This window comes from Myotis brandtii, unplaced genomic scaffold, assembly GCF_000412655.1.
Source record: "Myotis brandtii unplaced genomic scaffold, ASM41265v1 scaffold929, whole genome shotgun sequence".
Classification (NCBI taxonomy): domain Eukaryota; kingdom Metazoa; phylum Chordata; class Mammalia; order Chiroptera; family Vespertilionidae; genus Myotis; species Myotis brandtii.
The window spans coordinates 624,243-650,095 of record NW_005371832.1 but is presented as its reverse complement, the minus strand read 5'-3'; the positions used below and the strand labels follow the sequence as shown (position 1 = coordinate 650,095).

General features: G+C 48.5%; 2 protein-coding genes across 3 annotated transcripts in view; both read right to left on the bottom strand.

Annotated features, from left to right (window-relative positions):
• MRPS10 (mitochondrial ribosomal protein S10) overlaps nt 1–1,823 on the bottom strand; it is a 12,416-nt gene extending 10,593 nt beyond the window's left edge. Inside the window, exon 1 of one of the 2 annotated variants that reach the window (XM_005885789.2) lies at nt 1,726–1,823. In XM_005885789.2, coding sequence (XP_005885851.1) covers nt 1,726–1,773 — 48 coding nt within the window. In that variant the 5' untranslated portion in view covers nt 1,774–1,823. The remainder of the gene's footprint in view (nt 1–1,725) is intronic. The other variant, XM_014533006.1, reaches the window with a different exon arrangement.
• A 6,835-nt stretch (nt 1,824–8,658) lies between these two features.
• The window catches only part of TRERF1 (transcriptional regulating factor 1), a 212,641-nt gene continuing 195,446 nt past the window's right edge, over nt 8,659–25,853 (bottom strand). The window contains exons 16-19 of the mRNA XM_014532964.1: nt 24,244–24,357; nt 17,216–17,419; nt 14,636–14,847; nt 8,659–11,497 (exon numbers count right to left, since the gene is read on the bottom strand). Coding sequence (XP_014388450.1) covers nt 11,173–11,497; nt 14,636–14,847; nt 17,216–17,419; nt 24,244–24,357 — 855 coding nt within the window. The 3' untranslated portion in view covers nt 8,659–11,172. The remainder of the gene's footprint in view (nt 11,498–14,635; nt 14,848–17,215; nt 17,420–24,243; nt 24,358–25,853) is intronic.

The window sequence follows — 25,853 nt, the reverse complement described above, 5'->3', positions numbered from 1 at the left end:
GGTGGGAGGCAATGGGGGGATAAGGACACATATGTAATACCTTAATCAATAAAGAAAAAAAACCTACTCTGAAGATGAGAATAACTGTTTAGCACAAGTGAAGTTTAATGATAACAACTGAAGGTCATCTAAATATGTTAAAAGGCCTATTCTTAGTTTATGGTCCTTCTTCCCCTCTTAACCCAAGATGGAAGCAAATTAAGTATTTTATTTAATATAAATAAATGTTATTTAACATTCTCCCTTGGATCAGGGGAAAGACAAAAAGAGGAGGCAATCAGGTACGATAGCAGGTAGGAAGTGCCATTCTTCACCCATAGCCACATGGAAACTCCCTCCCCACCTGTCTGCCAGGGACCCCACTGATTCAGTTGTACACCTGCCACTTCTATTCTCCCAGTATCAACCTCTGCTTTTACTTACTTATGTTTTAAACGTATTGATTTTTGGAGAGACTGCGAGGATGGGAGGAGAGAGAGTAACATCACTTGGCTGTCCCACTTACACATTCACTGGTGGATTCTTGTAGGCGCCCCGAATGGGATCGAACCCAAACCCTGGGACCAGCTCCCACCAGCGGAGCTACCCGGCCAAGGCCAACACCCCTGCTGCTGAGAGCTGGGGGCTATGCGCTGTTACAGCCAAAATTAACCTTCAAAAGTTCTTAGTTTTCTTTTTGAGGAGGTTAAAGGGTACCTGGGTAAGTGTCTTGGTTCAACATTTCAACCTCTCACACCATCAGGCTGGTCTTAAGAACAGCGGTTCTCAAAGTGTGCCCTGCGGACCCCTGCCCCGCGGACCCCGGCACACCCTCGGGCCCGGAAGGCGGAAGCGACTCCATAGTAACACTGCGGCTTCCACTGCGCCTCTCACCCTCGTTCCTTCACCGTGAACGCTTCCAGGGGCTGAGTGATGGCGGTGTGAACGCAGGTGCAGATGCGCGACTCCAGCCGTCTCCCATTCAGCCAGACATTAGAGAGATTTGGGAAAACATGAAACACGGCCAGTCGTCTCATCCTCACTAACTGTTTTGGGAAATTTAACTATTGTCACAAATATGTCCATTAGGCTAACATGTAAGGAGCGTACTGGTGTTATTTTTCAAGGCGTAAGCACTTTTCGGATTCTCAGTTTTATTTTCGAATAAGCGAAATACATATCGGTAACCAAGACCCACAAAAACCAGTTGTCCGGAGCTGACCTTTTTTAGGGTGTAAAGGGGTGCCGAGACCCCAAACCTCGAGGACCGCTGCTTAAGCTGTTGCTTCTCCAGGGAACCTCGCGGAGCCTATGTCCCCCAACCCCCAACCCCCGTGACGGGGCCCTAAACCTCAGAACCCCGGGCCGGAGGAGAGCGTCTCCATTCAGTCTGCGGGGAGAATCGAGACCTCAGCCCCGAATTGTCTCCAGGCGAGTTTCCTGTCTTCGGAGCCTCGGCTTAGTTTGCAAACATAAAAGGGGAGGAAGTTGGAATGTATGATGTTCAACATCCTTTCCAGCTCTGTCATTCTTTTTGTTCCTGCCTTTGCCCTGATTTCTGTTTTATCCCGTGCGAGAATTCGAGGTAAAACCAACCCCTTTCTTGCTACCGTCCTGCAAACGAGCCGAGATGCGGAATAAAATCGGGGAAGGCTCCTGGTGGCCGGAACGACGGCTGTCAGACAGACTGAGGGGGCAACTGTCCCTGCGGGCCCGCCTAGTCCCCCCAGCCTGCCCGGTACCTGCCTGCCAGAGACGCCGGCACAAGGCCCCGAGCGCTGCTCGCGCCGCCATCTTGCCGTCGGCGTCCCAGGATCGCTTCCGGGTCACAGTGCGTCCTCGCCCATAGAGTTCCGCAACAGGAGAGAGTGTACCCTCTGTTCCGGCACCGGAACGACCATAGAGATAGAATTCCGTGCTTTTTAAGGGCGCGACTGAGAATGCAGGCGGCTTCCCGGCCCGGGACCCGAGCTCGGTGAGGTCCCTTCAGCCCATTTGTAGATAGTTACCAAGGTCCCGCAGTGTTTTCCTCTACAAATCGTTTTTTGTCCTGTGTGGTTCCTGTTCTTTAGAGGCAAACATAAACACGTGCTTGGAAAAAATATATATATTGACAGCGGTTATCTCTGGGTAGAGGATTAATGGTTGACTTGTTTTCCTATTTCTGTAGCCTTGTAGTTATGTCCTTAACCCTGCCTTCCTCCCCCACACCAATTGGCATTTTTGTCCGTCAGCCATGCTGTGCACCACTGCCCCACGGGGCTTCCCAAGTCTTCATTTCCTTAGGATACTCTAGTGCTTCAGACCTTCACCCAGGACCACAGCCAAAAGGTGTTATGAACAAAAGTGTCTGGTTATTAACGTCTACCCTAATTGAGCTCCAACTAAAAGGCTTGTAATAAAAATTTTCTTCCATTGGTGCAATTCTTGAAGCTTTGTTTCCCTCAAGTGCTTTCACATACACCATCCTAGATAATAAAAGTCTAATATGCTAAGTGTCTGGTCGACTGGTCTGCCGTTCAACCAATCAAAGTATAATATGCTAATGATAAGCTAAGGCCGCTCAACTGCTGGCTATGACATGCACTGACCACCAGGGGATAGACGCTCTGACAGGTGGGTTAGCTTGCTGCTGGGGTCCGGCTGAGGACCACAGCCAAAAGGTGTTATAAACAAAAGTGTCTGGTTATTAACGTCTACTCTAATTGAGCTCCAACTAAAAGGCTTGTAACTGGGTTTTGCTGTAATAAAAATTTTCTTCCATTGGTGCAATTCTCGGAGCTTTGTTTCCCGCAAGTGCTTTCACATACACCATCCTAGATAATAAAAGTCTCATATGCTAAGTGTCTGGTCGACAGGTCTGCTGTTCAACCAATCAAAGTATAATATGCTAATGATATGCTAAGGCCGCTCAACTGCTGGCTATAACGTGCACTGACCACCAGGGGATAGACGCTCTGATAGGTGGGTTAGCTTGCTGCTGGGGTCTGGCTGGTCAGTGGAGTCCCTCGGCCTGGCCTGCACCCTCTCACAACTGGGACCCCTCGGGGGATGTTGGAGAGCTGGTTTCAGCCAGATCCCGCAGGCCAGGCCGAGGGACCCCACTGGTGCATGAATTCGTGCACCGGGCCTCTAGTTTAGTATCATGGAAAACGCTGGGCTTACAATGAGGAGATCTGGGATGTGGACCCAGGTTTACCATTTAGCTGAGTGACTTTGGGCAAGTTACTTCCCCACTCTGAGCCTCAATTGTCTCATATATCAACTAGAGATGATAATAATAATTTCCTACTTCAAGTAGTTGCTATGAGGATTAAATGAGAGACTGATGTATGATGTTTAGTACAATGCCTGGCACCTAATAATGCAAATAGATGATATTTGTACCATAAAGTTGCTTCCACCTCACCTGCCTCACAAGATTGTTAAGAAGATTAAATTTTTTAAAAACCAAGTTTGTGGGAACATTGTGTAGCATTTAAAGTATTGTGCACATGTCAAGTTGTTTGTTTGTTTTTCCTTCCCTGCCCTAATTTGCAGCCTAGAGAACCAAGGGAGAGGTAGAGTGATTTGCCCAATATCACACAAACTGATGAAAGATCTAGGACCCAAACCCAGTTTTCCTGCCCCTTAGACCGGCCTCTGCTTATTGGAACTCATTCCTTGCAGAGGTGTGGCGGAAATGCCCCGTGCGGTCCTATACCAGCGCGTGGAAACTCCACACGTTACCTGTGCACACCTCTGCCGCGCTCGGCTCTGCCGCACCTGACAGGCTGCCCAGCGCCTTTTTCAGGCTCCCACTCTGAACTGTGACATTCCAAGCTGGCTGGTCTGTCTCAGCCAGCGGGGTTTCCAACAGCTCTGCAATTCTGTCGCTGCTTCTCAAGTTGGCACCAGTCTATTTGCAACTTCTGTGATGCTCCTCGGCCTGCCTCTGCCCTTCGGGTACCCGCAGCTGGGGGGGTGGTCCTGCTGCCACATGATGGTGACATTACAGCTTGCAGATGACTTTCACCTATGTTACCTAATCTGATCTTCAGAAGAGGAAGTGAGGAAACTGAGGCTCAGAGATGAAGCGACTCACACAAATCATATGGTGAGTTAGTTACAGCCGAACCAGTGACCCTCTTCAAGACCCCGGTTCGATGCCTCTCCGCCCGTGCAGTGGGCTGGTGCTGACCCTGTGATCAGCTCAGTTCCATTTAAAGCCTCTTTGGGTGTGAGGATTGGATTCCCACTTCCCCACCCTCCTGCAAGTAAAGGTGTTTATTTTATTTTTCAGTCCTCATCTAAGGATATTAGTTCCATTGATTTTTTTTTTTTTTTTGAGAGTGAAAGGAAATGGAGGGAGGCGGGAGAGAGAGAGAGAAACATTGATATGAGGCACATTGATTGGTTGCCTCCCACACGTGCCCTGAACGGGCCAGGAGTTGAATCTGTAACCAAGGTACATGCCCTTGACCAGGAATCAAATCCATGACCCTTCAGTCTGCGGGCTGATGCTCTGACCACTGAGAAAACCAGCCAGGCCTATTTTTTTGTTTTTTACTTTAAAAGACATGTGTGGCCTGGACTGCTCTTGCAACTGGGTATGTGGACTCAAAGCATCCTTTAGGACTGGATACCCTCTCCATTCCTGTGGCCAAGCATGGTCTCTTTATTGATGGGCTCTCTCTGCTTACAAATAGTGTCTGTGCCCTCAGAACTCTGCCTTGATGTGGCCACTGCCTGCTGCCTTAGACTCATAAAGTTTCTCCATTCATACTCTCAAATGTGGGAATTTGATTTGGTCCCCTTGTTTTCCTGGCTAAGCCTTGCCAAATGTCACCTAATGGCCTAGGGCAGTGGTCAGCAAACTCATTAGTCAACAGAGCCAAATATCAACGGTACAAAGATTGAAATTTCTTTTGAGAGCCAAATTTTTTAAACTTAAACTATATAGGTAGGTACATTGTTATTAACTTAATTAGGGTACTCCTAAGGCTTAGGAAGAGCCACACTCAAGGGGCCAAAGAGCCGCATGTGGCTCGCGAGCCGCAGTTTGCTGACCACGGGCCTATGGGCCTAGTAGCTTGGAGTCAGGTGCCAGCCGTGGTCCAACTAGCTGAGGGCAGGTGCGAGTCATTGTGAGGGGCAAACCCTGGTTTTGCCAACAGCAGGGCTGTGGACAGGGCTCTGTGGTGTGATATGTGGGCAAGGACAGCGTTCTGAAGCTTGGCCTACTATAGGTCTCTTCCCTACCACCTTCCAAACCTCTAGCCTAATGCAGATGAGTAGGAGGTCAAATAATTCTGGAGAGTTGATGCAAGTCCACCTTGCTTTATATCCAGGAAAAATAAAAGTATGTGCATCAAATATTTCTAAGTTATATTTTGATTGCACCAGTGGTTCTATCCTATTTTTTAATTTTTTTGTTAATCCTCACCCTAGGATATTTTTCCATTGATTTTTTTTGGGGGGGAGGGCGGTAAAGAATTATGGTCATCTGGAAAGCCAGATGGGCTGAGCCACAAAATGGCACCCGGCTCCATTGATTTTTAAAGAGTGGAAGGGAGTGGGAGAGACAGAAAGAAACACCGATGTGAGAGAGACACATTTGGTTGCCTCCTGCACGTGCCCTGAACCAGGGTTGGGAATCAAGTCTACAGCTGAGGTATGTGCTCTTGACCGAATCAAACCCAGGACTCTTCAGTTCTCAGGTTTACGCTCTATCCATTGAGCCAAACCGGCCAGGGCCAGTGGTTCTGTTTTAGGAGACAGCCCTTTTCTCTTGGTTGTGATGGTTTCATGGTTAATACTTATTTCCAAACTCATCAAGTTATATACAGTAGATATGCATAACTTTTTATGTCAATCACGTCTCAATAAAGTGGTTAAAAATGGTAATACTGCCAAAAATAAAATTATACAAGCAGAGGAAGTATCGACCCAAAACAGCCAAAGGAGAGATCAGTGTTGCATGTAACCGTGTGTAGGAATGCAAAGCAAGCATGTAGGGCTGCCTGAAGCAAACACTTCCCTTGGGGTGGGGTCGGGGGGAGAACAGCTCTTTTCAAAAGATTATCTCTCTTATTTAAAGGACATAATCAGCCCTTGGGCTTTTATACAGGAATATCTGCGATCCAAAGATCACTGTGGTTCACTTAGGAATATATTATTCAATTTCTTAACATGCCTTCCTAATTGTCTTGCTTGTGTCAACATTAAAACTCATCCGCATTCCTAGAGCGAACTGTAGCCAGCTGGCTGTGGCTGAGTCTGTGGAAATTCAGAACTGACTTTAGGTAACTTCAGAAGAGGTTTTGTTTACACACACACACCTGAAACATTAGCGATAATTAGTTTAACAGATTGTTGCTGAGCACCTATTCTAAATTGCTGTGCATATGTGGGCAATGGTGAGGCAGTTCACAATATTAGTAAAGCATGACCTTTGCTTTTCCCAGCGGTGGAATTGGATCAGTTCCCAGGGCCCTGTGTTCTCTTTCTAAGTATTGAATTCCTTGGCAGGAAGGAATGATGTCACAGTCGTTTTCATACACTCAGCTCCCCCGGGGATAATACAGTGTGGAACAGTGCCTGGTACACGGGGCTCCTGGGGACTGAATGGATGACTGTAACAGTAGGAGAAGGCTTCGGATTGGACACCTGAGCCCCTGGAAGCAGAACTTAAATGTACAGTACGGGCTAATGCAGCGCTTCTAGAGAAGCGGTTCTCAACCTGTGGGTCGCGACCCCTTTGGGGGTCGAACGACCCTTTCATAGGGGTCGCCTAAGACCATCGGAAAACACATATATAATTACATATTGTTTTGTTTGTTTTTTTAAAATATATTTTATTGATTTTTTACAGAGAGGAAAGGAGAGGGATAGAGAGTTAGAAACACTGATGAGAGAGAAACATCTATCGGCTGCCTCCTGCACGCTCCCCACTGGGGATGTGCCCACAGCCAAGGTACATGCCCTTGACCGGAATCGAACCTGGGACCCTTGACTCCGCAGGCTGACGCTCTATCCAGTGAGCCAAACCGTCAGGGCTACATATTGTTTTTGTGATTAATCACTATGCTTTAATTATGTTCAATTTGTAACAATGAAATTGGGGGTCACCACAACATGAGGAACTGTATTAAAGGGTCGCGGCATTAGGAAGGTTGAGAACCACTGTTCTAGAGGAATAGCAGCTTAACACTGATAGCCAAAATAAAAGTAAAACAACAAAAGAACCTAGAACAGTGGTCGGCAAACTGCGGCTCGAGAGCCACATGCGGCTCTTTGGCCCCTTGAGTGTGGCTCTTCCACAAATAACACGTGCGGGCGCGCATGTATAGTGCGATTGAAACTTCGTGGCCCATGCGCAGAAGTTGGTATTTTGTGGAAGAGCCACACTCAAGGGGCCAAAGAGCCGCATGTGGCTCGAGAGCCGCAGTTTGCCGACCACTGACCTAGAAGATCAAGGTCTTCACAGGTGTGCCCCACTTAAAGCAAATTCTGTATAGAATCCAGAATTTCAGATTTCTCTTGAAGTTTATTGTTGACCATTAAAAAGTAAACACACTCTTTAGAATCTGGAAATCCAGATTAGCAATGCATGCAAACTGTGAGATACCTGTGTGACTACGAGGCCCCTAGTGGTTAGAGACCACCAACTCATCCACTGCTTGAGTACAGAATTCTCAGTCCCGGCCTCCCAGGTGGGGGCGGGCACTTTAGTGAACATTAAATCTGACCAGCAGACTTGTAACGGGTCTAGAGAAGCCAACTAACAGGCAAATTCGCATCTATCCGGCACTGAGAAGTCATTTTCGTGGCTAGAAATAAGGAATGTTTAAGCCAAATGAAACTCAGAAAGGTAACATTTTATTTTCAGAGCAGCTGATGCAATATATTGAGTCAGGTTTTCACAAATAAATAAGACAGTGGCTATCTGCTTACATCTCTAGTTGAAGAATGCCCCTCGAGTGGAACTGCACACATTTCTGCGGCTCCTGACCGGAACCTTTGCAGTGGAGTTCTCCTGGCTCTCTTTCTGAAAATAAATATTGTGATAATTTAAAGAAAATGCTATCGCTTGGGGGGAAACCAGCATGGAATGCCCAGATGCTTTTGTTTTAAAGGAATGCACCTTTTTAGGACAAGTCTATAAAACATCTTTATTTTTTTGTTACATGTGATGTTTAAATATAACTTTGCTTTCAAGCTTCAAACTTTTTTTTTTTTTTAAACCCCTGGTAAAATAAGACTTTTGGTTCGCCTTTTAACAAAAACTGACCTAGGAAGAAACATTTTTAGCAAAATGTATTATAAAATCACTAGAAAATACTGTCCTCTTTTTGCCAAAATGTTACATAAAATCCTTATTAAAAATACACACATTACAAAAGAAAAATTATGAATATGCTATACATAGTGCTCTTGATATGGACCAAGGGACCTGCATTCCGGGGGGGAAAATACAGTTAAGCACACTAGATATTATGATGTCAACTTATAGTGCAAACCTGAATAAATTACATCCTGAAATGGGAAGGCATGCAAGTCATCTGCTGAGAATAGAACATAACAAAGCCAGAACAGGAAGCAATCACAACCACTATTTAAAAATGTTTTCGTTTTTATTACATTAATTTTTTTCAAAAATACTTTTCTTTACAATAGAACTCCTAGAAAATATTTACAACCTTCCTCTAATAAAATATAACAGCAGTTAAATATATTTGAAAATAAGATGGGTTTTTCCATAAAATATATCTGTTAACTTTTTATATACAAGCTTTCTCAAAGAGATCTAAATTCACTAATGAAAAACCATCTGATAGTAAACAGTAACCATGTTGAAGACTTTGACCTTCAGGAAGAGAAGTTCTCTGGGGTGGGGAAGGCTGGGGGGGAAGCCAAAACACAACACATACATGCAGGCAGAATCGTTTCAGAAAAAAAAAAAAAAGCACAATGTTCTACTATGAAGTCAATTCTTTTTAAGTTGATATTGTCCAAAAATACTAATTCAGGAATTTGAACTGTCTCATTAAGGAGGAGTTCTTTGGTTATTTCAAGTCAAAGAATGCTTACACTATACTGCATGGAAAATCAAAGTTATATTGTGCATTATATTTTTTGCCTTGGCAACTCAAGTTTATTTTTCATGTTTAAAACTGGAACGGCTGGGCAAGTCTCCAAACATAACGAATACGTTTGCTTTATAAACATTTTTCTGGGTGTTGGCTCCTTTGTTAGATAAGCTTTCGTACATCCCAATAGCAGAACCTTTCCAGAATCACTCTCAGACATCCGCAAGCAGAGGGGAGTGGTCACTGGGACAGGGGCCATCGGCCAGTGTCGCCCTGGGATGGTTCTGAGACAGCTCGGCCGTGAAGGTGATGCAGTGCCCAGGCAGGTCTGGGCTCAGAACATACGAGAATGACCTGTCTGAAACGGCAGCAAATAAAACACCTCGTTTTCCCCTAAAGAAAAAGGAAACTTCCAAGATCTCTTTTCTGAAAACAGAACGATTGAAATGAAAAGAACCTTTGTATTTATCTTCTGCCCTTGGCTTTCCTGAGATTCAGAGAACACTGCCTGGGTGGGGCCGCCGAGGGCCATGAATATGTGCTAAATGCTTCTGCAGAGACAAACTTACCCTCCTGCTTCCGCTGATACTGCCTCTAATGTTAAGCTATTAACATGCCAGCAGAGCGGCCCAGCATGATGGCTACACCCACAGGAGCTGGGGAACTAGCCTACCTGGGGCGGGAGTCACACATTCCAGGGGCCCCCTCCCCACCAGAGCGGTCCTCTCTGTGCCGGGCCTTGTCCCGTCTGAAGGCGCGCTCATTTGCCCCAACAGTGGGACAGGTCCGTCTGACTCAGCTCAAAGCCTGAGCTACATGGCATTTTTGAAGGATTACAGGTTTATTACCTTCAAGTACAAACAGAAACCCTGATGACAGGGACAGGAGGAGGCAGAGTTATGTGGCTTGGAAGATTGTAGAAGTGCTTTGGTAAATGACTAACGAATACATTCATTGTTTGAATGCAAACATTGTAGCTAAAGTGGTATGTGAAACCATTTTTGTTGGCCTTTAGTGCTACATCCCTTGAATTTGCTATCAAATTTCTTAGAAAACCCTTTTCTTCATGGTTAGCATCAAGATAAACTTCGGTCCAGCACAGATGAGTTACAGCAAAGTCCCAAGTGAGTGAGGTTTCACAGGACTTCGGAATGGCACAGAGTCGTTTCAGGACTCCACTGACCACTAGCAGTGTTGCAAAAACAGAACGGGCTCTTCCCATCTAGTTTTTGGGCAAAAGAACACTTCTTGGCCTTCCGGGGACTTCAATGTGTGCCTCTCAACCACCCTCCCTACAAACAGCCCCGGCAACTAAAGAGTTGGGGTTATTTTCTTCCAGATGGACCTCGAGTGCACGCTCACGGAAACACAGCTCTGCCCACCCACAGTGAGCACGGAAGAGGCCGCCACACTGCTCCATGGACCAGGTCTTCAGCAACTCCCCTCGGGGGAGCGCGAGCCTGAAACCATGCGGTAATCAGTTCCTAGGAACAGGCCAGTGACAGGCAAGGCAGCGAGCAAACTTATTCTCCCAGTGGCCAACTCTTCAAAGGACCTGTGTGTGGAGGCAAGCGTGGCACGAGGGCTTCCTTAGCTCTCTGGAAAGCTACCCGCGAGCACAGTCTCCCGGCGAAGACGCCAAGTTCACGGCGCGCTACAGAGTGAGGTCAGAGCAGAACCAAAATAACTCTCGGTGGGAAAGGATGGCCCAAGGCCCCAGCAAGAGGAGGGCGGCCTGCTTCACACGGACACACGCACACGCACACGCACCGCAAGCTTTGGGACAAAAGGCAGTCGGGAGGGTTGACATCTGAAAGCAAAAGAACATCAGCGTCGGGCTCACCCCCTGCCAGGAGTGAGTTCACGGGAATGCAGCCCAGACGAAACACCTCTTACAGAGAGTTGTGCCAATGATTTATTCCCCCCAACCTCCCACAAGAAAACAAATTTAAATAAAAGGAAAAGAAACTGGATTTTTTTTTCTTCTAAACCTGAATAAAACGACCATTTTTTAAACAGGTAGTTTAAAATGGTTACAGAACAAGCAGGCAGTCCAGGCTTCCTGATGCGTGAAGACGGAGGAGGCCGCGAGCTTCGCCGTCTCTGAGTGACAAGCAGGCCTTTACAGTTCCGTGTCCCCCTGAAGCAAAACGGGGTCTTGATCATCCAAGAGGAGGTCGGTGTCCACGGCCTCGGCCTCTTCCATGACGCCTCCCAGCTGCTGGACAACGTCGTCATCGAGGATGTCCACGTCCTTGATGGGTTTGAGCAGACTCAGCTGGTCCAGGGGCAGCAGCCGCGGCGCCCCCACCGGCCCCGTAGTCCTCTCGATCGTGGCTGCCATTTCCGCCGCAAAAGCCGCCTTCTGAGCCTTTTGCCTCTGCTGTTCCTCCTGCTGCCTGTGCGTTTTCATGTGTGCGTTTCGGCTTTTGATCTTGAAGAAGACTCTAAACGTGAAGAAAAAGCAGCGTGTGAGACTTGGGAGGTCCGAGCACAGGGGGCGCGTGGCGGGCCTCTGTCTGAGCTGGCTTTGACAGGGTCCTCGGCTCCTTAGCTCCTAGGACTTCCTCCTCTTGGGACCTGTCACCTCTCCTCTGTCTTCTCAAAGCATGGCAAGGAAAGGGGGTGGGGACAGAGACACATTACGGTGTGTCCGGCCTCCTTCCTGTGGGAAAACCCTCAAAGGCCTTCCTGTCCATCTGTGGTCTGGAACACAGGCCCTCTCTCTGTCCATCACTACCCAAGCCTTTTCGACCAACCTGAGAGTCCCCAAGCCATGCCACTGAGCTCCGGTGGTTCCCATCAGAAACAACCCATCACCCCCCGCCCCAGCCTCCGGCCCTGTTCTTCCGCAGTCAGAATTCTTCAGGATCTGCACCAACTGGACTGTTGTCCCCTCGACTCCAACCCAAGTGCTCTTCTCAAGGTCACCAGTAACTGTGTGGCCAAAGCCCATGGCCCCTCTGTCCTTGCTGTACCTGACTTCTGAGCTGCAGCCACCAGTCTTTGTCACCTGAGACCCCTTCTTGTTGGCCGATTATCATTGTTTTCTACCGTTTCCTTAAGAATGAAACAGTGGTTCTCAGCTGGGGGTGACTTTGCTCCCCAGGGAACATCTGGTAATGTCTGGAGACATTTCTGATGGTCACAACTATGGGAGGAGTTACTCCTGGCATCCAGTGGGTAGAGGCCAGGGATGATGCTAAGCATCCTACCGTGCCGAGGGCAGTCCCACTTCCACAAACAAGAAATGATCAGTGCTGAGGCTGAGAAACCCTGGGATAAGAGGGCTGCAGACTACGGTCAGCGGGCCCAGTGCGGCCAGCCACTGCCGGTTTTGTAAAGAAAGTTTTACTGCAACACAGCCACGTCTGGCCTTCATGTTAATGTGCCCTATCGGGATCTTTTTCAGAAAGCTTGCCTAGAGGTGAGACTGCCTACTTATGGAGTGGGGACAGCGTAAATGCTCTACACTCATTGCTGAGCTCCTAAAGGAGGGAAGAACAAAAACAAAAAATCAAAGCTGATTCCTAAGACCAGAGTCAGAGTTGATGAATCACAACTGGACACACGGAAAACTGAATTTCAGCAGCTAAAAGGCATTCTGCAACCATTTGCCTAATGTTATTCCCAGTTGGGAAAACCACAGAAACTACTTCTATTTTCCATATAAATCTTTCCTGGAGTGAAGGTAGGAAAGGGTTCCAAGCAACATAAAGACAAGATGAGCCAGATGTCCCTGGGAGAGCCGGAAAGCTCGAAACATGAATTTTTGTTAAAATGCCCTTTGTCTCCACCCTGCGGGAGCAGAGGAGTGGAAGTGCCGTCTCCTCTCAGAGGAAACTGGTGAGACCCCGACACCCCCACCCCCACCGCCCCAAAGCAAGCAGGTGGGAGGTGAGGAGTCAGCCTGAGGAGGTTCATTATTTCAAGCCAATAACCCTAATGATCATTGCAGGGGCACTTCTTCCCCGTGACACGAAGATGACAGCACACCCTGGCTCCGAAGGACATCAGAGCAGAGAGGAGGGGACTGGCGCCTAAACCCGCCTGCCCCACCTCTGCGCTTCTCAGAGGGAGCGCGCCGCTGGCTCCAGCTCCCTTTGGTGGGGGCTGCTGAGCAGTCAGGTGTCCTCAGGGGCTAAGAACCTGGGTCGGGCCAGCCTGCCTGCTGTCGATCTCCACTCAGCTATGCACCGTGACAAACTGCTTAGCCTCTCTGTGCCCTGTGTCTCTGCTTATAAAAAAGAAGCTACTAAAAGGACCTACTTCACAAGGCTCCTGTGAAGATTGAATTAACCAACACGTGCAAACATCCTTGAAAGGAGTGCCAGGCAGGGGGTGAGTGCCTGATAAGGGGCAGCAACTAGTAAGTTCCTCGAAATAGCCCACGAGAATGTGTATCGTAAAGTTGGTCTTGTTCACCCAACTAGGGGTGTTTTCCTGGTAGAGTTCCAGCAGCTACCTGGTGGCCATCTCTCCCGGTCATATCACTCTTCACGTGTGAGGCACTGGAGAATATGGGAAGAGAAACTCGGCGAGGGTCCTAAAGGATGTCACTCATAACGTCTCACCTGACCCCTGCCAGTCGGGCAGGCTCACTGGGGAGTGAACTGGAATTCTGTACTGGATGCTGTGGGAGGGAACCGTGTGCATCTTACCACCAATGATATTTTCTCTCTAAAGTAAATAAATGAACAGTGCAAGCCAGCAGGAGGGAGCAGGGGTCAGGAGCCGGGCTCTGCATTTGAACACAGCCGGGTTCAAATCCCAGCTCTGCTCTTATGAGTGGTGTGACGTGGGGCAAGTCATTTCACCTAACTTTCAACCCAAATTTGTAAAACAAGTATAAAAACTTGGAGTTGCTGGGTGAGGATTCAGTGAGCTCATGCACATGAAGTATACGGCAAAATAAGTGCTCAGTAAATGCGAGCTGTTACTATTACTACCCACTGTCAGTTTCCCCCTCTTCGCTGTCCTTTTAAATCATACTTAAAAGGGCAGGGATGCTAAATAGGTGTTCTCTCACGAGTCAACTCTGATCAATTGATTGGGCCCGCTTGAAGCATTATGATGAAAAGGGTTTGAAGTCTTGTCTTACAGTGGTAGCAAAAGTGCAGCGATTGATTGGTGATGTCTGCCTGGGCACAGGAATGACAGCAGGGGAAGGCAAGCCATCTCTGCTACAGAGTTCCTGAGTAGGTGTCTTAGAGCCATTCTCAAACTTCACAGGGATGCAAAGAGAGCAATGCCAATGAATATGGTTTGGGAGTGATGGGCAGAAGTTGGAAAATTTTACATTTCCCACATTTTTGGAAAAGAGTAAAATGTTGTCACTAGAGGTTTGCTCTCTGAAGACATCCACCCTCATTAGGCTGTGAGACACCAGAATGACCAAATCCCAAGTCAGAGACAAAGTGCACACCCCCGAGGCCCCATGCAGACCCCCTGGGTGGTATCAGGGAGAACTCAGAGCCCAGGTTATTTTTCTAACTGAAGACACCTCGGGCCCTCCTGGCCCGGCCCCCACAGAGCGCATTACCCATCGCACACTTAGATCCGGTCCCCGGTCCAATTCCACCTACTTGCCACACTCCTTGCAGGGGAAGACGGTGGTGGGGTCGGTCTCGCCGCTGGTGGTGCTATGAGAGGGCGAGCTCTTCACCGAGCAGTACCCGCTCTGGGCACTGCTCGGCTTCTGCTTCCCAGAGGGGACAGCGCCCCGAGCTTTGGTCACCTGGTTGGTGCCACCGTGGATGCGGGCGTGGCCGTTCAGTGCCTGTCGGGAGCTGAACACCTGGGGAAGAAAGGGAGTGACATGACATCTACAGTCCTGAAAAGGAAATTAGGGTTGTTAGTGACTCGATGGTAAAACATGAGATTCCTGCAACAGCGTCTAACGACAGGGCACGGGGACTTGACACAGCAAACTTGGGCACACACCACCCTCAAATGCTAGGCTATCCCAAGCCCCACCGCTGTGCTAACGGGAAGACGGGAGGCGAGGTGGCAGTGCAGAGGACCCAGCTGCCGGCCGTAGTCCGGGGCTGGGAGCCAGACGCAGCGCCTGTCCACTGGGGGTGCTATGGGGCCACCCTCCCCTCTGGTCCATCTTATTTTCGCCCCCATCTGTATAATGAGGGGGTTGGGCCAGCTTTCAAACTTTTTTTTACACCAGTAACTATCTTTTTCTTTTCTTTTCCCCTTTCCTTTCTTTCTTCACTTCGAAAGGACAAAAATAAATCAGGTCTTCCTCAAAAACTCAAAGTGACAAGCAGAGGTGCCCTGGTGGAAATAGAGCCAGCACCCCAGAAATGAGCCCGTTTGCTCAGCTCCTCCCAGGAAGCCCTAGGACCTGAAGGAGCACATTGGGAAAGACACTGTCCGGCTGCTCTGAGTCTGTATGCGAAGTCCAACCCCCAATCAGCAGCCCATGACGGAAGCAATGTTTCAGACCCCCCCGTTTCACTACAGGATGATGAACAGGGGACGGACCGGACAGTTTTATGAAGCTGGCCATAAAGCAGGCTTTCCCGAGCTCAGCACCACCCACACGTGGGCTGGGTTACTGCTGTGGGGGCTGCTTGTGGGATGCCTGCAGCACCTCCTCAGCTGTGACACAGTCTCTGGACATTGCCAAACGCTCAGGGGTTCTCACAGTCAGTTGAGAACCACTGCTGTGAAGGGATGGAAGCCACACCCCCGAATTCCAAGAGCCGACCCCAGCTAGTGGGATGCCCCCAACCTGCCCAGCTGTGGGTGGTCGTGCCCTGTTAGATTCACGGGCTCTGTTCGTGGTCTTACAGGGAAAAAAGCTCTATTGCTGATTTAGCAACCCAAACTGCCATGGTTCGGGGCAAGGATTAAAACTACCACTTTTTTCCCCAGTGATTTTTAAAAGTTATTAAAAGGCATCATCCACCCTGCTGAGCCCTTCTGATTGGGAAGCGTAAAAGATGACGTCCCACTTGGTAAAGAATTTACAGCAAAAGTGTGAATTGAGGAAGCATCCAATTTCTAAACAAATCTACACAGAAATACTGTGAAGGTGTGATGAAGTCACATCTTCATCATCCCTGAATGGAAGAGCTCCATACAAACATTAAAAAAAAAGCCAGCAATTTCTTATGTTCTCTTCAAAACAAATGTAAAATATGTGTGTGTACTTTTTTTTTTCCCTTTTCATTTTTTCTTAAATATAAATCAAGTGAATTTCTGCCTTAGGATCTACATGTTTTAAAGACTGTTTCTTTCTTCACCTCAGTGACTGCCCAGACTCACTAAGCAGCATTCAGCACTCTGTTCCCTGTAACGGACAAGCAAGGACAGGCGCTCACCCAGGAAGACAGGGCTTCTTGTGAAAGAAGCAACAGTCTCCTTTTTCGAGTGACGCCTCTAGAACTCGCCTGTCCAGGTGTGCCTGGCTTTAAGAAACCTGATTTGGGAAAAGCTCGATAATTCAGACCAGTGGGGGACCGTCCAGAGGAAACAACTCTTAAGAAATATCCTTTGAAATACACAGGGAGCCTTCGGCCAGGACAGTTCACGTTCTGTAAGGCCTTCCTCTAGTGCTCGGAGTGATCAAATGGTGAACTGGTTTTCTTTTAGCTAAATGATGCCTCCAATGTGCTTAAGGTTAAGTAATTACACAGACTCCCTTTCAGTCTATTTATTTACATGATTAATTTTGCTAAGTAAATCTGCTTCGTCTCCCCCAAAGAATACAAAGATAAACTTTGGCTGAGTCTTTGCAATTACGCTGCATAAGGATAATGCTCTGTGGGCTTTCCCAGTGCAATTAAATGCGACAGGGCATGACCCGGAATAACACGCCCAGAGCAGTGAGGAGGCACCAGGACGTGGAGAAGTAAGCTCTGGAGGCCAAGGCTCACCGACGAGTTCGGAACCTCACGCTTCCTGGGGGCAGGGACCTCCTTCGTGTCCTCTGAGCATGTAGCTCAGGGCCTGGTACAGGGCGCCCACTCCAGAAATATCTGCCGGCCGAGTGAGTCAACGGGAGAAAGGACCGGAAGCCATGGCAACATGGAACTCCTTCTGCCCAACTTCTACGGCAGAAAGTGCATCCTTTCCAAAATGCATCATCTCAAAGCCAGGCCCAGCCGTACGCCTGGCCCTCGATCCCGGGAGGACACACGGACACTTACAGCCCCACAGTTGGGCATTTCACAGATGAAGGAGCCTGCGGGCTGGCCGAGGGCCTGCAGGGGTGGCCCCTCCGCGAGAGCCAGGACAGGGCCTGGCTGCGGCTCCGGGGACTTGGGCACTTCACCCTCCTCTTCTCTTGTGGATTTCCTATCTTCTTCCTGGTCCTCCTCCTCCTCCTCCAACTCTTCTTCTTCTTCACTTGTCTAGTGTTAAGGCAATAAAAGCAAAAAGGGGAAAGTCCCCAAATGGCATTTTTAGTGAACAGAACTCACAGGCCAGGAGAGGGTGGAGGGGCTGGGTGCGGGGCTGCACCGGCTTCTCCCTGCACGAGGGACGCTGATCGAACCCTGGGCTGGAGGTGGGAAGTACTGTCTCACTGGACGCTGGGAATTCTGAGTCAGGGAAGTCCCGTCCACCCTGGGTCCCTCCTTAACTTATATAAAATATTTTAAGGCAGGGAGGAGAGATTTCTGTAGGTAGAGTTTCACCCCCTGGTTCGAGACTAAAACCCAGGCAAGGCTGCCCACTTGGGTCTGTCTGCCCTCTGTGTCCCCAGAGCCGTGTGGAGGGTTTCCAAGCAATAGCAACACTGTGGGACCCCGTGGAGAGAGGCTCAAGACCTATGGGATCTGTGCTATAGGCCTCGTAACCCACTTCCACGCAAGGTGCCCGAGATGTTGATCTGACTGGGGAAAGCACGTGACACTGGGTCTGTCTGCCCTCTGTGTCCCCAGAGCCGTGTGGAGGGTTTCCAAGCAATAGCAACACTGTGGGACCCCGTGGAGAGAGGCTCAAGACCTATGGGATTTGTGCTATAGGCCTCGTAACCCACTTCCATGCAAGGTGCCTGAGATGTTGATCTGACTGGGGAAAGCACGTGACATGGGTGTCCCAATGCGCTCCTGCTCTGATCTCGTCAGGAAAGAGAATCAGAGTGAACCACAATGACTGCAAAAAGGAGAGAACACGCAAGGGGATATTCCCTTCTATTTATCATGTGTTTTTCCCATCCTGGTCTCCGATCATGAGCTTGTAGAAATGCCTTCCAGAGGCATTCTAAGAACAAGAAAAGGCAGGTATTTTCTATGAATGATTATCCGCTCTGCTACCGTGTCCCCTCCACTTCAGAACAGCAACCAGCTGCGGAATTAAGCAGAAGGCCCACGCCTTCCCCAAGGTGAACAAGATCGTGAGTTAACAGAGCAGCTTGGAGTAGGCACCCAGGGTGGGTTGGGATGGAGGGCAGGGATTTAGAAGGCCCTCATTCTGCCTCTTGTTTAACTAATGTCCTCCTTCTGCTCTCCATCTTCATTCGGCCGGTGGGAGGGGTGACAGATGCTGGCTCCTCCAGGCCCAGTAAGGACTGGGGACCAGAAAAAGGGAGTTCTATGTTACATCAGCCTCGTTTCAGCTTCTGTTTTATAGCACTTTACAGTTTACAAAGTGCTTTCACATGGCCATATCACTGAATAGTCTGTAAACAGTCTCCACAATTTACGAGGAAAAGAAAGGCATGCCCAACCAATGGCACATTTGTCTCTGCCCGCCTTCCTCTCTCTTTTTATATTAAGTTTTATTTTTTTTAATTAAATGTATTTACATCAGCCTCGTTTCAGCTTCTGTTTTATAGCACTTTACAGTTTACAAAGTGCTTTCACATGGCCATATCACTGAATAGTCTGTAAACAGTCTCCACAATTTACGAGGAAAAGAAAGGCATGCCCAACCAATGGCGCATTTGTCTCTGCCCGCCTCCCTCTCTCTTTTTATATTGTTTTATTTTTTTTGAATTAGTATTGGGTTTTTTTTTACTTCAAAATAAGATATGTGCAGTATGCATAGGAATTTGTTCATAGTTTTTTTTTAAACTATAGTCCGGCCCTCCAATGGTCTGAGGGACAGTGAACTGGCCCCTGTTTAAAAAGTTTGAGGACCCCTGGCTTAAAGCCTGTGGGTTCCAGTTTGGTTTCCCCAGGCATCGACGTAACCGGAGTGAGCCTACGATTCTTAGAACCCAGAAGCAAGAATTCCCAAGAAGAATAAAGATTTCTGAGAGCAGTGGTACCCTGGGTCCTGAAACCACAGCTTCCCCTCTCTGGTTTGGACTGGGCTTGGGAGAAAGACAATGCCAGCACATATGGGGCATGTAGCCCTCCCCTCCCTGGGTCAGCAGTGTCTGTATTTAATACCACATACGCATATTTAAGATGATGTAGTAACAGGGTGTATTTAAGAACCAGTCCCAGTTTCCAGTGAGTTAATTAGGATTAATTAGTAATAATTACATTTGCTGAAAGACTTCAGTGAATACAGATGTAGGACTAATACATTTACAGAGTGATTTATGATAGAAGCTGTAGGTTTCGTACTAACGTACAAACATACAGGTTGATTTCATTTAAATGGCCTCATTTCCATATGAATCCTCCATCTTCCAGTCCCTAAGACTTTCAGCTAAAACCACGTTATGTCAAACTGCAAGGGTTCACTCCATTCCTTTATAGAACTGGAATTTTGTGGTCTCAAATACCAATTTATTAAGCAGCCCAAGGCCTATAGCTTGGCTTTTAAAATAAATTATGTAATAATTTTAAATGACAATGGCATTATTTCATGGTACTTACTATAATTACAATTTTCTCACAGTGCCATATTTTTGGCTTAAGAACTCTGAGGGGCCTGGCCAGTGTGGCTCACTCCGGTTACGTCGATGCCGGGGGGAAACCAAACTGGAGCCCACATCTTCCCATGCACTGAGAGGTTGCAGTTTGATTCCCAGTCAGGGCACATGCCCGGGTTTTGGGCTTGACCCATGGAAGGGCATGTGCAGGAGGCAACTGATGGCTCTCATATTGATGTTTCTCTCTTCCTCTCCCTCTCTCTTCCTCTCTAAAAACCAATAAAATAGTAAAAAAAAAAAGAACTCTGAGAAGAAACATTTCAGATAGCCACAAAATTACAGATTCAATTATACTGTCCTGTGATTATATATGTCTTAGGAATTTAGATAGATTGGCAATCTAAACATGCTCACAGAATGATTTATCATTAAGTCAAATGGCTCACCAAAGTGACTAAGAGATACAAATATAGGAGGACAAAAATCCTGACATGTAGAACTTCTTATCAAGTTGGCTATTTTATGATGTACTGTGAAACGAAACATCTATCAATATTCCAGATTTATAAGTGAAAATACAAATGTTCAACAACCCATATTTACTCCAAGACACAGATCTGAGTGTTACAGTCACTAATGGTGATGGTGGTGACAACATACTGAATGACTGCTGAGTCAGGATCCACACACATTGCTAGTTCTCACACAGCCCTGTACAAATTTTTCTTTTTTCTATTTATTTATTATTTATTTTTATATTGATTTCAGAGAGGAAGGGAGAGAGAAATGTCAATGATGAGAGAGAATCATTGATCAGCTGCCTCCTGCACGCCCCCTACTGGGGATTGAGCCCGCAACCTGGGCATGTGCCCTTGACTGGAATCCTGGGATCCTTCAGTCCGCAGGCCGACACTAATCCAATGGAGCCAACCGGCTAGGCCAAATTTTTCTTTTTCAAACAAATGAGGAAATTAGCCAGAAAACTAATTTGCCCAAGGTCACAGGGCTGGTAAAGAAGTTGAACTGAGATTTAAAACCTGGGCTATCTGATTCCCAAACCTCCCCCTTCTTCTCCCCTCGGCCCTGATGCAAATGTCCACAGGCGTGCGTTTGTCCACTTGTACATGGAGGCTTAGGTTTTCAGCTCAAACACAGAAATCCTAAGCCTCTCAGAACCACTGGGACCAGCTGCCTTTACATATCAAAGGGAAGCAGGATGTTTCCCTGGTTGGTGGACCATGATGTAGGTACCTAAGGTGCATAGACCACGATGAGCTTTGCCCTGGGAGCCTTGACCGCTGTCTTCCAAAATCAGTTAACTGTGTCAGTTTCCTGAATTGTGTTATCTTTTGGTCACAGCCAGACCCACAGATTTGTCCGGAGTGGAATCATGAGAATGGACAGGGCACAGGAAGGGGAAGTCAGCACACTCTGCTCCCATCTCCTTAACACAGACCATCTTGGCCCCTTCTGCCTGCGAGGGGGCAAGGGCCTGAGATGGCTTCAGGCCAGAAGGCAGACTACCCTGCTGGTTCCCTAAAGAGCCGCTGTTCCTCACAAACTCTCCTGCTCTCCCCTCTCCCCACACACGTCCCTAAGCTACCCGAGCATGTTCCAAGGTGGGGAAATGGCCATCTGTCCCTTTAATAACACACTGAGGACACGTGATCAGCAGAGCTACCCCCGGTGTCCAGGCAGGCTTGGGGGACAAAGAGCAGGACCCTGCCCTAGGACAGCGCCTTCTGCACCCTCCCCAGTCCTTGTACGGTCTTGACTTTTCACCTGTAAACTATCCTCAGGAGGCCGAGCCCTCACAGTGCCCCAAAGGGAGCTGAGAGCTACCACACTGGCCTTAGATCAAGGTTTTCTTGTTTTTGTGGGCCCGAGTCATCTCTGTACATACCTGTCTATTCTCCCTAAGCTCAGAGGTCATGAGGGCGTGGATGCTCCTGATCCAGCTCAATACTGGCTTCTGGTGACTAAGCCCAAGAAGGTGTGGCCCCTTGGGCACCAGCTCAACCTCTCAGAGCTCCTGAAGCTATAGGCTGGCCTGGCTTTTCTACCCACTTCACAGCCCTGTTGGCCAGGATGGTGCCTCTGCCTTGATGGTAACCTCTTCTTCCTCAGCAGCACCCTCTGCTCAGGATCACTGCTCACCTGTCTCCCTCCAGGGAGTTCTTAGAGGGATTATTACTATGCACCTCAGAAAAATGTTCATTCATTCATTCAGCAAGTATTTGTTGAGTGCCTCTGTGATGCCAGACACTATCCTAGGCACCTGATAACACCCAAGCCCAAGAGACGCCACTCTGCCTAAGGAAACCCTACCCTCTGGGTTGGCCTCTTCCAAAACATGGCTCTGACAGCCCCGAACACTCCAGAGTTGGAAGGGACTTTCCAGATCATCTAAGCCGTTTGCTCCATTTTACAGCCTAGGAGCCGGGTCCTGGGTCTCCAAGGGCAGGATTCTCGGTGCCTCCTTGTTTACTGTCTATTCGACCCATTTGCAGAGCAATGCTCGGTGTGACCTGGGCAGCCTCTGGCGGTGGAATGGTGGAGCTGGATGAGAAAGAGACTGCCTAAGGCCATATCTGAGAACTCTGTTCTCATCGCATGTTGCTTTAAACACGCTTGTGTAGCCACATCTTCCCAGCTAGAACATATGCTCCCCTGGGGGGGGGGGGCAGAGGCCATTTAACACCCGGAGTCACCCCCTGCGCCGTACATATTGCAGCTTACGCCGTGGGAGCTCAACTGGTCTTGTTTGCTTGAAGCAGATGAGGCCGAGTTGCTCTTTTTATTTTTTAATGTCTTCAGTGCCTGCAGCCTAGGGGTAGAGGCAGGCAAATGGTTCAAGGCCACAGTCTGCTCTGGCATGGGGCACCACGAGAGACCCAGGGGGACAGCCCTGCCCTAAATCCAAACCCATGCATCACATTGCTTTTTCCAACATTAGGCCACAGATGAGCAAAAGGCTATCCTGCTACAACACATCACTACTTCAACCAGTCAGACAAAAGCCCTGGTGCAGGAAAACCTCTCTACAGAACACTGTCCACTTTAATCAGAAGAATGGAAACCCCATTCTACTCCACAGATGTCTATTTTGTCTGATATTTGGGTCCAGATATAAATTTACATATGTGTGCAAATATCAGAGCTAGGGCACATACTTAGTTAGGAACGTGGGACTATGTGTTTTTATATTTCTTTAAGAGAATTTGCATTTGACTTAAGTATTACATGAGGGAATCAGGCTCAGACAACACACTCCCCAGCCATTGACCACAGCGAAGTTACTCTGTGCCTCAGTCTTCTACCTCATGGAATTGGAATGAGGATTAAACGAGTCCATATTTGTAAGCGCCTAGCACAATGCCTGGCACACAGCAAGTGTCTTTTTAAGAACTGACTGAGGACTCTCAGAAGGAAGGCGGGGGTGAGTGGGTGGCCGGGAGAAGTTAACCGGAGAACTTACATGCCTATACGCATGGCCCACGGACACAGACAATAGTGTGGCCAAAGCCTGGGAAGGGTGGGTGCGGGGTGCAGGGAGTCAATGGAAAAAAAACAAAGGGGACCTCTGTAATACTTTCAACAATAAAGATTAAAAACACACACACAAAAACGTGTCTTTTCAAGAAACCCCCTCACCCCCCACATATGTGCTAACACTCATACTGGGGCACCATGGGGAATGAAAGTATGATGACAAATATTCACCCCATTCATGAATTCTAGGCACCTTCCCTGATGACGACAGAGGCTGGGGTTCAGTAATTGGTTGTAGACATGTACCTTGTACATACATACATGGCAGGGACTGTTTTCCACAGCAGGTGGGAGTGCCCCTGGCCACGGACACAGAGAGGAGCGCTCCCCCCAAGGGTGAACGTGGCAGTAACGACCAAAGCCACACGATACCAGGGGTACATGGCGATGTGAGGGCTGCAAGGATCACTCCTCAATAACCCAGCGTCCCCCGCCCCATCTGGAGGTCACGCCCCTTCCTGCTGTGCTTCAGGGAAGCCGCGGCCAAGCTGAGGCGCCTTCATCTTTGGGAGGCACCTCACGTTCTCTGGCCAGCGCCGTCCACGATGGGGAAGGACGAGGAAGGGGTGTGCCAGGGGGTCAGGGCACCTGCTTATAAAAAAACCACCCACCCAAGGCTGGGGCCAATCTGGCTTAACTCTCTGGCTCCTGACAGCTACAGGCCGAACCCAAGCTGCCTTCCCTCGGCCTCTACACCAGAAAGTCAGAGCCTGCATCCCACCAGGGAGCGGGCTCGTCACCCCCTCCCTGAGGCCACCTGGGCAGCAAAGCCAAACCAGACAGCGGCCGCTTACTAACCTGGGTGTGGGGTGGGAGCAGGGCCAGCATAAGCAGTGACTCGGCGGCTTCACTCACCATACAGTCATCCGCGAGCTCCGTGAGGCGTGTGCGGTGCTTCCGACCCAAGCGCATGATTTTCTTCCACGTGTAGTAGTACTCCACGCACTGAGCCACCGTCTTAGACTTCACCTGCGGGGAGCCGGGGCAAGGTCAGCTCCGAGCAGCAAACTCTGGTGAACACTTCGTTTGGTAACAGGCGGCAGGCTTATGCGGTTGAATAGAGAGTGTATCCAGAGAGAAATCTCCTTCTCACGCCTGCTCTCCAGCCAGCCAGCTCACTCCCCGCCCGGCCACACAGCTATAGCCCCTCTTACTGATTTCTTGGATAGCATTCCAGAATTTCTTTACTATTATTGTCACTACGATGAGGGGCCCAACTCCAGAAACTACTGGCTTGAGGGGGGAGGGCACACATCTTCCCTTCTCCAGTTTCCCAGAAAAAAATTCTGCTAGAAACACGATAGATGGGTCAAATAGACATGAATACATTATTTTAATTGTGAATCAGAAGCCCCAGGTCTATTTATCCCAATAGGATGCATAAATTAAACATTTTTATGCATATTACTAACAAACACAGAAGCACAGTCCTGCCCCACCGTTTTCCTCGCAGAAGGTAGCACATGCATGTTTTGCAATTTGATTTTTTTACAGTGTAGCCTGGGGACTTTTTCCTGTCAGGCCTCTGAGAGCTCATTCCCTTTTTTAACCCATGAAGCAGCCTGCTTTTGCATTAAACGTGCTGGAATGTGTCTGGGTGTCTGACTTGCTGACCTTCAAAACCCATCTATGAAGAATGTTCCTTAGTCATGGAACAGGAACGTAAGGCAAAGCTATAATGACAAGAGCTTAGTTTTCGCAGGAAACAAGCCTTGCTCTGCTCGCCCCAAAGGGGGAAAGGTAAATGTCTTTTTTTTTTAAAAATATAGTTTATTGATTTTTTACAGAGAGGAAGGGAGAGAGATAGAAAGTTAGAAACATCGATGAGAGAGAAACATCGATCAGCTGCCTCCTGCACACTCCCCACTGGGGATGTGCCCGCAACCCAGGTACATGCCCTTGACCGGAATCGAACCTGGGACCTTTCAGTCCGCAGGCCGACGCTCTATCCACTGAGCCAAACCGGTTTCGGCGTAAACGTCTTTTAAAGAGAAAAAAGTCCTTTCCTTAGTTCATGTATCTCTAAGCTCTGAGTGCGGTTGGATAATGTGTGTTTTCTGGAGGCAGGGAAAAGCTGGCGGTGCCCTTGGGGGCGGGAACAGGGCCACCGCACGGTAAGATGAGGACACCGGACACCACCAGGAGTCTCGTCTCCTCAAAGCTGCCCCTTCACATCCACCTGATACCTTGAATTTCTACACTAGAATCGCCGGGGGCGGGGGGGGTGGGCGGTGAGGACAGTGTCCCAGAGAGCCCTGGCTTAAAAACCCATGCTTCCTGACAAGCTTGGCACATGAATCTATCCTCAGTCAACAGGTGTGAAGCCTGCAAGGAAGGAGGCCTAGGCCTGGCCAGTTTGCTCAATGGTTAAAGCCCCGGTCTCAGGTTCAATTTCCGGTCAAGGGCATGTACCTCAGTTGCAGGTTCGATTCCCAGCCCCGGTTGGGTTGCATGCGGGAGGCAAC